The sequence below is a fragment of the Ischnura elegans genome, chromosome 4 (assembly GCF_921293095.1).
Source record: "Ischnura elegans chromosome 4, ioIscEleg1.1, whole genome shotgun sequence".
Lineage (NCBI taxonomy): Eukaryota > Metazoa > Arthropoda > Insecta > Odonata > Coenagrionidae > Ischnura > Ischnura elegans.
Genome location: NC_060249.1, coordinates 57,553,207 through 57,567,613, shown reverse-complemented (window position 1 = coordinate 57,567,613; position 14,407 = coordinate 57,553,207). Strand labels below are relative to the sequence as shown.

The 14,407-nt window shown below is 39.5% G+C and overlaps 1 protein-coding gene across 1 annotated transcript in view; it reads left to right on the top strand.

Moving 5' to 3' along the window:
* The first annotated feature begins 298 nt into the window (after positions 1–298).
* Positions 299–14,407, top strand: part of LOC124158145 (Down syndrome cell adhesion molecule-like protein Dscam2) — a 168,236-nt gene continuing 154,127 nt past the window's right edge. Inside the window, exon 1 of the mRNA XM_046533329.1 lies at positions 299–552. Within this exon, the coding sequence (XP_046389285.1) occupies positions 299–552 (254 nt within the window). The remainder of the gene's footprint in view (positions 553–14,407) is intronic.

Below are 14,407 nucleotides of genomic sequence, written 5' to 3'. Positions count from 1 at the left end.
TTAAAGTATTTGAAGAGGTATAGCATTGAAGTAGTGGTATAATGCAATACGCAGCTGTCAAAATTCTCGAGAATAAGAGGAAAACTTTTAGCAACTTACACGTTAATAAAAATCTATAATTACGCTAAATGATTTCCCATGGAAAGAGTTTATAAAGCCATTCAATGCATGCACGGAGAAAGTAGGAAAAATCACCAGGCGTAATGCTTGTTAAGTCATCAAGTTGTCCTCGGAGTGATTGTCAATAATGTTATGACTGATATCAATCTTTCCTTATCATTTGTAGCAGTGGGTAAACATGGGCCCGTTTGTTCTATTTTCAGCGGAAGCGTTTGGAATCGCGCAGAAGATGTCTCAACACTCTCGCCTCTCCAGTTCGGACGGCCTTACGAACCTCGAGGGTCCCGTCTTTCTGCTGGAGCCTCCAGCCTCGCTCGTTTACTCAAACTCCACAGGTGGCGCCATAAGCTGCTCTGCTCACGGCACCCCGCCCCCAGACATCCGGTGGGTGGACAGCAGGGGAAAGGAAATTGTCAGCATGACAAGAATTCGGTAAGTTCTCACTCCCTCTGAAGCTTTCTGAATTGTGTGGATTGAAGAATGTCCGCGATGAGAGCCCTCTTGGCACTTGCTTCCTGTAATCAGAGACCCGTAGGCCCGTGGCCAGTCGCGGATCCAGGAAAGGGACAAGGCGAGCTCAAGGTGGGTAACCTCCAGCAACCTAACTCGGTGGGTCTTGGAGGGTAACCTCCAAGCAGTGGCGGGGGCCCGGGAGGTTGCGAAATTTTTGAGATTTTCGATGCTTATAACGACGCTTAAAGTATCAAATCAGTGGTTCGCGGGTTCACTCTGTGGAATGTTGACGTGATACATTCGAAAATAAACTTTGTTGTATACCTTACATTATTTATTAAAAACTACTGGTATTCATCTTTTCAGGTCATTTATTCAGAATCTCTTCTGTTACCTCTTGATAATGACCTGAAAAATCGAAACCGGTAGAGTATTTAATGACTACTGCGTAGAATATTATAAAGTTTAATTTTGAGCACCTTAAGATTGCCTATCAAATTATCCCTAATTTTCCAAAGAACGATGCTTTTAAAACAAAATCGTGTAAATAATGCATTCTGCAATGCATTAAGATTTTACATTCGATAACTGAAACAAATTACCATTTTATCTGGTGTAAATTGGAGGAGCTACAGCCTTCATTAGCCCCTCTCTGGATCCAGCACTGCCCGTGAGTAATATTTACCTATTAAGTTAAAATAGTGAACGTGATGTAGCGTTATGGCCCACTGGATAGAGTGTTAGACTACTGTTTGAAGATTTTTGGGTTCAAATCTCAGGTGTAGCAGTATGAAATCCAGAACAAGAATTCTTGAGCTATCGAGATGGCCCACGAGAAGGATATGGCGTTGCCTACCTTGATTTTGCGAATTTCAAACACCTGAGGTTTAGTCCGAGTTTATCTTTTTCACCTATGCAAGCTGGTCTTTTAGTGGAAATGGCAGAAGATATTTTAGGTACGATTTCAGTCGATCCCTTTTAATTTCATTTCCTACTATACATCTTGTTTGATGCATAAACCTGAAATTTTTTATAAGATCCTTAACACCACATTTATTTACCCCAACATTCCTGCATCCGATACGACTGGATCGTTTATTATCGGCAAGGGCCGATGCCATTCCTGATTTTTCAGGGACATCGATAGATTTTATGGTGATACAAACGTGAAAAGAATATAATTAATTTGCCACCGCTATACTTTCGAGGGAGAGATTCCTGCCTACTTCGGGGCTGACCCGATGGATATCTTCCCGCGTTCAAATCCCGGATCAAGCCTTAGGAAACTCATAATAATTATCCTCGTAAATTAGTCGGGGTTGAGCTCTACCCTCGCCGATTTAAGGCAACCTTCGAGTTGACTCATTAAGTGAGCAGAAATAATGGTGCTATATGTCCTGGAGTCCTGTTAAGCCACTAATCAAGCTTGTCAACAGATTCCCTGTTATCATTTTTCCTTTTATTTTTCTCTTTTTACTACTTTGCATTGGATAAGCCATATTTTACTTCTTGCCAACCTCGCTCAACTTGTATCGAACTGTAGCAAATTCACTCATGATGTTTGGCATATTCGTTCAAAGTGAAACTCAAACATGCATACTTTCGCCGTCCGATTACTCGTTCAATCCCGATGAAAAATGACAATAAATCTTCATAAAATCTGTAATAATGCACTGCCAATAGTTTTTATATCTTCGTTGTGTGTGTTAAAAAGAAATTTAATGTAAACTCCGCTCGGATTTACTTAATAGCTAAATCTATTGAAAAATATTTCCTCCAGCGTATTCAACTTCATTCAAGCATAATTCTATAATTTTGTTGCTGTTTTTGTTAAGTGTTATCCAATCTACTGTTTGGGAATCAAAGGAAGAAAATATTTGGGAATAGGGTATTTATTCCAATGTGATGCAAAAGATCGGTATTTTCTGGTGTTTACATAAGCTGTCATCAATTACAATTGTAAACGCGTTGCTTGCAGTGCTGATAAATACTTTCGTATGCATATTTATGCATGCAAACATATGCGAACTTGTTTTAAGCATACAGCTTGAGAATTAATATAGTATTAGCAAAGCAAATTAACATTTAATTTCCTTTTGTATCATTTAAGCAGCTTGAATTGTTATTTTTCCCCTGCGGTGAATAAACCTTGGTATATACTGCTGGGCGAATAATTATTTTAATCATTCAATGTTGGGGCACCAACGACCCAGTAAGCCCTTATTGGGTTAAGGTTACAATGCTGCATGTTCTCCGCGCTATGCATATGTTCAATGTTTTTGTAATGCAGGCATTGAAGCGCGATGGCCAACGCCCTTAGCAGTTAATTAAATGAAGAGTGAAAAGTTATCTACCAATTGAAAGCCTTTTCCTGTGCAGGAAGATGGAATATTTCATGTTTTTTTAGCGTAAAAGGTTTTTAAAAAACATCGTTTTTACTTCTGTTGTGACTATTTACATCCTCATCGGCCTCTGGCACTTCACTCATTTCCGACGCACCATTCGTTCACTGACTAGATTTTAGCGACAATTGGATGGAAAAACAAGAGTTCTCATTTTTTTGCTCATTTCACCCTTCGTTTCTCTTCTTCCAACTGGGTGAATATTTTTCTGCTTCAAAACAGATGAGATACTAAAAATTAAGCCAAAAATGCAATCATAAGTTACGAAAACCTCGATTATAACCTTGTTTTCCATTTTTAGGTTCTCTCAAAACTTAAATAAGTGCGAAAAATCCGCAGAGAAAAAAATCAGCCGTATTTGTATATATCCATTGGAGGCATGACGCCTTGGTAGGTTAACTGGCTAAGCACCGGAATTCGGGGGATCCTGGTTCGAATCCTGGTCAAGGTGAATGGTTTTTTCTGTCGATTTTTCGCACAATTTGTGCATTGCGGTTGACTCCCGTAATGTTATCACCGTATAATGTTATACTTAAACTAAAATAAATGCGTTTATTTTCAAATAACCGTGAGATAAAATTCGTACGAATGTTAAAATAATTATTTTTGTTGGGAATGAAATACGTGTGACTTTCAAGTTACAGTTTCACTTGTACCTTAATTTTTTCCTCCAGCAGAAAAAAATTCTCTTATAAATTTCTATCTCGTGTATATTCTTATCCACTGTTGTTTTTAGGGATTTTTTTTATATTGAAAATTATTTCTCCGAAATGCTCGCATCCAAGGATAGTTTTGGATATTTAGGCTCCTTATCTATGCTAAGCATAATGAGAAATGGTTTTGTATTATTAGAATTTAAATCAGGTGGTATGGTTAGGGTTGCATAGTGTAGAATGCTTTATGAAACACATTGCGTTTTGTCAAAAATTAGCTGTTTTATCTTTTAAATGGAATTAAGAAGCAACTTTGCAAACTAAAGTCACCCATGTATGTGTTGTAGTACCACCGTTGTGAAGTATCCACACATTGGTAGCTACTGCAGACGCTTGTATTTCATCTCACAATAGTGATTATTTCTACGCGTGCTTCCCTCATTTCACTCTGAGACTGCATGTTGATTATTAATTATTTTCGCTAGAATTAAAAAGTATTTCCTTCACGCAGTTCTCCTCTTTGCAGTGAAATAACCGGTAACGCAAATCTTTTCGATAGCTGCGATGAAACTTAAGTAAATCAGAATTTAATTGATATGAATCCTTCGCCATCGTTTAAACTTTGTAGAATGTACACTATTGAGCTGATTATTAATTATTTTCGCTAGAAATAAAAAGTATTTCCTTCACGCCAGTTCTCCTCTTTGCAGTGCAATAACCGGTAACGCAAATCTTTTCGATAGCTCCGATGAAACTTAAGTAAATCAGAATTTAATTGATATGAATCCTTCGCCATCGTTAAACTTTGTAGAACGTACACTATTGAGCTGATATTGTCTTCAGCGTACGAAATGACTCTACTTTGAACACGAAATAACCTATCGTCAAGGAAGCCTTAAGCATCGACAGCAACATATTTTTCACTTATGATTAGCTTAAGCAAATATCGCAGATTTGTAGTGAAAATTATGAGTTTGAGTATTTATCGAGTGCGATAATAAGTCGAATGATTTCAATCTAATGCTCGCTAGTCAAGAAATTAGTATTATGACAGTAAAAATTACTATGAAAATCCCCATTTAACGATTTTTTCTTACGATTTAAACATACCATTCCTGGTGACGATAACCGCAAAGAAAATGAAACTTGGCGGTAGGCGTAAAATGGAAGACGTCTCTGGAGACGCGCTTTATTTTCCTTGAAATGAAAATCTGTAATTGGATAAGAATTCGTTCGTTTAATTGCTTAAACTTATTTTGCTACAAAATTCATTATAATTTCATTTCATGTTAATTTTCCTATTACTGTATTCTAATCGCATTTTGTATGTTTTCAAGATTGTATACATGCACATGGACAAATGTTTCTATGAAGGACTCATAGAAGAGCCACTATTGTTTAAAGGTTATTATAAAATGTACTGCCGAGCATTGCCTTATTTGTATGTAATGGCAACCCCTAATCAAGACTTATCTTAAGGGGTGCCTAATTTCACTGTTAATGTATGCATACGTTGTAATATTTTGGGGCAGTGAAATAAATATCTATATCTTTATTTAATTGCATTGGTCAATCGCATAAATACTTGTTCGGTTTTTAAAAATTTTAATCGACATCAACCTAGTCGTGAATTTTATTTCGGGCGTTATATTTTATATTTTTAGGCTATGCCACAGAGATTAAGCTTATATTTGCTTTACCTATGGATGCACTATCATGGCTAAAATAGACTCATAATAATTATGACAAATTGAAATCACATCGATTACTAACGACCTCAATCTAGGATGCAAAGTACGAGACCTCTTCCGCGATCCCTGAGGAAGCATGAGCGTCGTAGATTAATAAGCTCTAAGGCCAACCATATGATCACAATATAGTGTACCATTATTTTTAAGCGACTTTTGAAATATCGTTAATTGCGTCGATAAACGTTCACACCAGAGTATCCTTTTGATTTTTAATGCACGTCAACAGACGCTAAATATGTGAGCAAGTTTAGGTAAGCTCTTTCCAGTAATTCCCTTCGCTGGAAGGGTGCTCTAGCCCTAATAATGGGCTGTCCTTCCAGACAGCCGAGTGTATACCCGGGCAAGCATGTGATTTCACTTCGTAAACACAGTTCAATTAAGACCATTAGATTCGTGTGCAGCCTCCATGCTCTGAGCGGTCGATCTAAACCCTGGAGCCGAGGCTAAGCCAACGTGCATGCTGCCCACTGGGCGCACCCACAAACCGTGCTATCCGCGCTGCAAACTATTTACACATATAACTAGAACTGCCTCCACAAAGCTCACGGCCGCGTTGTTATCACACACTCACAGTCCTTTTATTGGGTTATGTGTACTGATAGAAAAATGTCAGTCAAAATTGATTTATAGAGCAGTCTATCTTAAATCAAAATGAAAAGTTTGACTTTTCAACAAAAATCAAAAGTTTGACTAAAAGATTGATTAATCGAAAAAATCGGTGTTTCTCTTAAGACAAAATTATAGTTCGTAAAAAAATTATTATACGTTTATTATTTATTCTAAACGCACTCAAAATATACACTTGAGTAGTAGAAAAAATCACAAAAAATGTATGTGAAAATGTGAATTGTTAGTATTAAAAATATACAAATGCGCGCACATTAAAGTTTTGGGATCACCGCTCGGTACCATTTGGTTCCTCTAAAATTTTTAAGAAAGATCAACTGATTAAGGTGCTTTCACGATGATCGTGGGCGTGCTTTTCCAAATTTACCGACCTTATATACGTCTTTCACTCGGGACGAATGACCTTATCATAGGCAGGTAGCGACGCTGCTGAGATCAAAGCAAATGGCTTGAATCGGAGTTGAAAAAACGAGTTTGGGTCGAAACTCGAATATCATGGCTCGATCTCGATTTCCTCGGTCTTTGACTACTAAAACTCGATTTTCGATTTTAATCGAAATCGCTTTTTTCCATCACTAGTTATGTGAGCCTGAATTACTCTCCCTTCACGCCGTCCCATTGTGCAATTCATCTTTCATTCATTGCCTCGCGCGATTGGAAATTTAGCGCGGGTGCTTGGGAATTAAAATTTTCGGGCCGCTCTCTCGTCGGGCAAGTGTTGACGCAGATGGAATGGCTGCTTTACAGTGTTTCTTCGACGCGTCCCACCCGCCGGGACAATCACGCTAATAACAAACCGAGGAGTGATGACCACGCCGAAGCGTGTTGTTTTCATTGCCTAAACAGTGTCTACTCAGTGTTGGATGGGAGTTGATCGATCATTTGTTTTCAGCATCACGGAATCGCATGCTGGCGTTCATCAAACATTGTGAATTACGGCGAATGGCCTCACGGCATTGGCTGTTTGATCGTTATCGGAGTTAAAGAAGAAAAACAGATGTTGAGCCCCGATGTTTTTTATCTGGGGGACGTTGATCAGTAACTTGCACTTCATTGAGCTCGTTTCCCAACGTATACAAAAAATATACTCTTAAATATACAAGTTAACGGTATTTTAATGATTTTTATCAGTATCTACTGTGCTCTACTTTGCCGCTTTTCCACCAGATTTTTTTCTTCTAAAACTAAATATTTAGCAGAATTAGCTAATTTCACCATTTCTGTCCTTAATTTTTATTAATTTTAGGAATAGTTCACAATATATTATGTCCTTATAAATTATGATTGATCATAAATTCAGAAAAATTCTGCTGATAATTGGACTATTCACTTTTAACTAGTACACAAATTACACACTTTTGATACTAGGGTTTCTTAGGTGAATTTTCATGCACGCAAAACCCCGAATATGTGCATGGAGTTGTATCCGGAAGCTTACACTATGAGTGATATCTCCCTTATAGTATTCGCATTCGGAAACCATCGGATTCGATGTTGATGCACTGGTAAGTGCTGAGAAGTAAACTACGTATATCTATGGGTATCTCGTGTTAAGTTGCAATTTTTACAATTGTTTCATAGCTGTTCACTCTAATGTCACAATTATTTCTTCTCATTTTCAGTGCGAAGTGATATTGCAGTCACTCAGTTACTAAATATTATTCATCCATGTAACATATCGTTAGTTCTCTGCAACCCAAGTCTCGTCCGTCCTTTCTCCGTCGTTAAGAATTGATTTCAAAATCATTGCCTATTCAGAGCAAGCTCCACACGTCATATCTTCCATTACCGATGAATTCCATTTTGGAGTAACATTTATTTAACATATCAAATGTCAGAGCGTAGGTTTCCGCGGCGATGGTCTGATCTCTGCATTTCTCCAGGGTTTTCTTCCGCGTCAGGTTGTTGGTTGATTGACAACAGTTTCGCTGGCTATCCTGCCAGCGTCTTCAGGTCGAAGGTGAGAAAGGACACCTTCGACCTGAAGACGCTGGCAGGACAGCCAGCGAAACTGTTATCAATCAACCAACAACCTGACGCGGAAGAAAACCCTGGAAAAATGCAGAGATTATATCAAATGTCATTTCTTCCCACTTTGCCTAGCTGGCTGGAATGAAAGTAAGCGTTACGTGCGGAATGGGTCTCTTGCGGAGGTTAATAATTCAATCCGAAATTATCGAGAGAAACTCACTGCATTTGGCCCGACTCCAATGGTCCAGAAAAATGAAACCAAATAAAAGCTGAATCTAAATCAAGAAAAATAATTCTTTGCACGATTCCAACTCTTTTGTGGACCTAACTAAAGTTTTCCTCGAGGCTACCACAAAGTTTTGTTTCGGACGGTCTTATAAGCCCTTAAAAGAGGGGTAGGGTTGCACGGAAGACACTGAAATATGACTGGGGCGGGAAGGTTTCTTCGCAAATATCTACGGAATTTCAGCCCGGGGCAAAGAACGTGACTCGTGGTCCGAGAGGAAAATCCCGCTTCTTATCGCCATGACATATTGCGTAGCCCGGGACGGGCCCGGAAAAAGATCACGCCGCCATGAAGAGACATCCTGCTGCCGCTTCGCAGACGGAATGCAAAAATAAGTCCCTTTGGCTTGAGCACGCATGACCATGGCGCTGCGGGGGACACGGCTGGCTCCGCATGTTTCGCAGCGAAATCTTCGAGATGCGTTGCCAAGGCAAAGTATTTGTCCCAAAGTGACACCATAAGGGCCTCCATATATTGAAGAGTTTGTTCCGGACCAGCCGCGTCACTTTATTACATCAGCTAGCATCGCCTCCAAGCGGCTGTGTGAGGTTGCGCTAGGAGTAATTTCGTGGTATTACAGCTACCCATGTATAGTAGTTGGAGTCTTAACAACATAGACATGAGGTGAAAATTTACTTTAAAATATTTTCCGCATTTAAATAAGCACTCCATTAAAATATTGGATATTGTCTAACTTTAGCTTTAACCACAACTTAATTAATGACTGATGAATTTAGTGAGGTGCTGTAGACAAGACACTGACAAAATGGTCTTAATCCTTCTTTTACCTAGTGATTCTAATTCTACTGTTAATTTTTTTATAAATCTTTAATTGTCCGTTCTTGTTTCCGAAACGAATGGATGATTTGGGGGGCTTCGCGTGGTGCCGAGGCCACTTAGAACATTCATGGTCATTTGTGCATACCCCATGTTTACCGTGCCTGCTACTTGGAACCAACAGACGAGAGCATCACGGTTGAAGTACGAATGGTCAATCATTCAGCCGTAGTCTAGACCCAATATTACTTAATCTCGTCCGTACTCATCTGCATAATATGCCGCAAGCTGTCTCAATATGTGTGCGGCTTGGATGATAGGACACCAACCTATGACATACAAGGAGAAAGAAAGAAAAAAGTGAAAATAAAAAGAGATTTGTGTAATGAATCTCTCATAGCATTTGTGTATGTCCTTCATTGTTCGGGGAAAAGAGAATTTCTCTACCTATCCTTTCGGCAAAATATCCCTAAATTCCCTAAATGTATCGTTTCTATCAGACCTAAAAAATAGTGAGTTTCTAAGATTTTTTTATCTTTTTGATCTGAAAGATATATGTTCTTATTGGCTCAAGCAGTCTAAGCTTATCACGTAGCCTTCAAGTGCCTAGTGCTTCCCTTCATTAGAGAGATGTTTAACTCTTTCTATATACCCGTAGTAGTTTGTGGTGAATTGAGCCGCTTTCTTTTGCATTATATTAAGTTCACGAAACTGGTCATGGGAACCGGTTTGTTCATATGACAAGGTTCTTCCCTATCACCTACTCCCTATTGGAGTTAGACGGAAGATGGTTCTTCCTAGTTCCAACCTCGCCCAATAAAGACGAATTTTTATTTTTATTATCACAGAGCAAAGACATCAGTAGTTTATGTACATGAAAATAGATAAAATAATACAAGTAGTAATAATTAATGTGGACTTTTATGTATAAAGAGCGACCTCGCGTGAATATTTACCATAAGATGGCAGTAGATCGGGTTATTTCGGACCGAATTCCAGAGTGGTGAAGAATACTCACAAAAGTATCTGTTTGCGCCAGTACATGATCGAAGTGCAAAATGCAAACGTAGCGGCAATATCGATCCCCGTAACCCTTTACATTTCCCCGGAGCTCAGGCCGGGTCCTACACGAAATCTCCTTCGCCATGTCTCTCTCTCCTCCTCCTCCCACACCCATAGCTGATGTGTGTTAGTTTCGCCGCTGCGTCCCGCGCGTCATCTGCGACAACAGACGTTGGCCCCACCCACCTCCCTCCTCCCTGCTACCACTACGCACGGCAGTCGTCGTTCGGTTGAACTTCCCCAGCTCAAAGGGAAACCGTTATCTCGACCCCGTTTCCAAGGTTTCCCTCCTGGGTCCTCTCCGGTGGTTACATCATGCCCTGCTAAGCTCTCATTCCGGCGAACCATTCGGGAGAAGGGGGTTTATTTTTCGGAAACAACCGCCCAACGCCTACGGTATCCTGCTCCTACTAGACGCTTTATCAGTCATGATGGATCGTCCTTCCTTCACCGTCGCGTAAGCTGGGCTACGGCTAATTTTTATCAATCATGGACGGGTATTTCGCAGTCATGAGCCTTCGCGCATCGCTGGCGTGTAATCTTATTTATTTTTCAGATATTTATTGCGGCGATTTCGTAAGATTTAGTCCGTTTTGGGCATGAAGTGATCAGTAAAAATTATCCTCCAAATGTCAAAAGGTTTTCATATAAAGTGTCGCATTAATTTTAGCAGTAAATCTGTGTAGTGTCTCCAGAGAATAATATTTCACCATTTTTTTTACTTCGCTGACGTCCTGTTTGCGATGTGCGGTAAAAACTGCGTCTTATTTTCTGAAATTTTATTCAAGCTCCTTAACGATTAACATATTCTCCAGGTAATTTTCTCGAGTAATTCAGCCGTTTTGGCAAAACAAGTTAAGTGTCAAGCTCCAAAGTTTGTCGGTGTATTCACCCTAAGTTTTATCCCTAAGATTTGTATAGGCCAATATATTGACTAATATGCCAATTTTTAGCATCTATACATCAAATTTTTATTTTAATTTTCTTCTGTCATATTAGTGCCTGAAAATGCTGAGAAAAACAATGAATTTAATTAGGTACACATTCACTTTCAATGGCTCGTCTCATCATTATTTTGGTATTAATACATTTTTTTCTGTCCTTTGTGGTCGTGTACCTTTATCTTAATAACATCCATGGTGGCAGAAGGAAAGTGTTTCGTAAAATAATACGTTTTCGTTTTCCCCTTTTTCACGTTCAAATCACCGCTCATCATTTTGATTTTAACAGCCTGACAAAATCACCGAAACATTCGAAATCCGTGAAATTTGTCCAGCCCTAAAAAAATTCGTCGTACCACGTCAAAGGGTAATAAAACCATTTACACCTGGTTGCTCTCCGCGACTAGCATATTCTCTCTTCGCAATATGATGAAAAAACAACGTGTCAAATGACTTTGTTCATAAGCGACATGAGCAGCAAAAAAATAAATGCCATATCTAATTTTTAGGCCATTTCGGTCCGCTAAATAGGACTCGATGAGCGCTGTGGAACAGTTTCGTTCGTACGCAACAGAAAACTAACAATCATCAATCAAGGCCAGTGGATTCGAGGCATGTTTTGCACGTGCGAAAATTTATCAATCAGTGCATGGACATCACCGCGCGCTCATATGTTGCTCTTTTGGGTTCAATGGGTGGGTTCAATGAAATAAAAAAGAAAAACATGCGGTGCATTCCGACTCGTACATGTAATAATTTCCCCTTTCGTCGTTTTCGAGTCGTCGGTGTTGATTTATCATGGCCAACTCTCTCGCTTCGCCAGGCGCAAAATTCTCATCGTTGTCGGACAAAGAGCGAAAATCGTTGATTATAATGTTCCATTTCGAAATATATGTCATCGCCTTTTTTTTGTCACCGGAATGTAACGGCCGGTGTTTTAACGAGGCGACCGCGGGTGCTTTTATCATTTTACGCCACTTAACGCATCCTCGCGTGATGTTATTATATTCATTTTGTTTTCACCTTGGCAATTAAAAGTGGATTGGTTTGTTCCCGGATTTTATCACGGTGACCGTGGCGAATAAAATTTTCGTCGAGATAAAGTCTTCGTTTTCGTCCGGCTTTTCGGCGAATAAAAAGGCGGCTGCTATTTTTTGGGATAGCTCTTACTTTTTGCAAAGGTTTTTTACGCATGACATCGTTTCAGGTTTGACGTGGTGGAAATGCGATATGGCCATGATTATACATGAACAACAAATGCTAATTTCCACATTTTAAGATATAACTCCTCTAACGACCATGACTTCTGTTTTTCATTGGAATGGTATAAAGCTGTATGTTTCTCAATTTAAGTAATATCACGGTTAATAATACGTAGGTCGAAACCATGGTTGGTAGTGGATCCATATATTAAAGTGTGGAAATTTTTGTTAATATATTATCATGCAACATTTAGCATCACCTATAAATAGTTCATTTTTAGCGTATCGACGTTATGTGGTTATTGAATAACCATGCGAGATAAAATTATAAATTTATCATAGAAGACCTCTTTCGTTTCAAACTTTGCAGCCAAGTCTATTGGGCTATTTTCAGTGTGAGCTACAATGTTCAACGGAGTGGAGCTTACTACTTTATTTCAAGCAATTTTCTCTACAAATTTTATTTTATCTTAATTTCACATCATAGCTGACTGATTATTACATCAGCCACGAATTAGCGCGAAATATGGTCGTTTTAATTTTTTATTTCTCGCTTTTCAGTTAAATTAAAGGTAATTTTTGATGGCCCGAAATCTAGTGCATGAATACAGCATACGAATGTTTTCATCCCAAAATTAATGTGGTCATTTTCTTTTCCTCATTTTTCGTATATAATTATTATACCGTATCCGCGTGGCTTATAGAAGTTATTTACTTACTGATCAGTGCAAATCATGGCAGAATGCTTTTACTATTTGAATTTCGTATCTGAATGAGCTGAGTGAATACAACGTTATTTTGCCTCGTGCCTCGCCAATATGCATTTTTCAGGTCATCGCATGAAGATTCTAGCGTTTCTCAATAAATTTTCACATCGTTCATCGTTCGTTTATTCATTGAAATATTATAAAGCAGCATGTTCTTCAACGTGAGTAAAATCTGGCGATTGATGGGGTTGCCTAATAAATAAAATATTAACAGTTGTGTGCATACAGTCTGTACACGGTTTCTCGGACATAAGGTATAGTCTTTTTCAGCCTTCGTATAGGCCCGCAGGGATCTTAAGAAACCATTTCCTCAAATGGTTTACGGTATGGTAGTGGAGCATAATTTGGAAATGAAGTAGAATTTTATAGACTTGTTGTATCTTACTGGTGCTGCATTTGCGTTTCAAATTTTAAATCAGTCCTCCCTCTTATTTGTTATGCGGTGTGTTTCACTCATTTATCAACTTTCATTAATCCGCGAATCTAGGCTCGAGGTTCCTAAAGTGGACAAAAGGCAAACATAAATGAGCAGGAGGGATTTTACATTCACTTCACATTATCCCGAAAGAAACTTCATTAGGAATTAAGTTTCTTAAGCTCATAAATCGTTAACTGCTTACACTACATCATACTTTGTGAGGACATCAACTTATCGGATATCCGCTCGTCTTAGTTTCACTGGGCAGTGTGCGTCTTTTTTGCTTGAAGTTCTTGATTAATCGTCCCACGTGCGAGGCCACTTCCGCGCAAACTATTCGTTCTCATCTTGGGCCACCTGCGCGCTAGAGACCTTGCAAATGTCCGTTGGCTCCAGCTAAAAAGAGGCCATTTCGTCCAACCAGGAGGGGTCGCTCGATTGTATTCGCTTCGCTTTTCTTTGCCGAGGGATGACGAAAGTCTTTCGTTAGTCGAGGCCCCGGGAAAGTTGGTGGAGGCTCGGGGTAGGTCGTGGGTGGCAGGCGATGGGTGAAGGGCTGGGGGGTTATCTGGCCAACGGTGGATTCGCTCGAGTCGTAATCGCACCCTGAAGTAATGGCCGTCATTGCGTGCCTCCTTAATCTTTTGACCAATACGCCTCGTGGGCCCGCGGGATAAAATTGCTGTCGGATTCCACAGTCGTCAAGGCTATAATAGAAAGGCTAGTTACCGTGAGCGGTTGGACTACCTGCCGAGGTCGTTTTCACTATTCAGGTTAGGTGGGTCGTTAATGGGAAGCTGGAAACAGAGCGAGGGAAGATTAAGCGTGGAAAGGAATGGGGAAAAAAATCCATTCCCCGAAATTAGCCTCTCTCCATAGCAGTCATCATTGGGCTCGCTGTTCTAATTTCTCTGAGGTGCATTGTGCGCTGGCATCCTAATGGCTCCTCGACGGTCAACGTGAAGCCCCCTACTGTT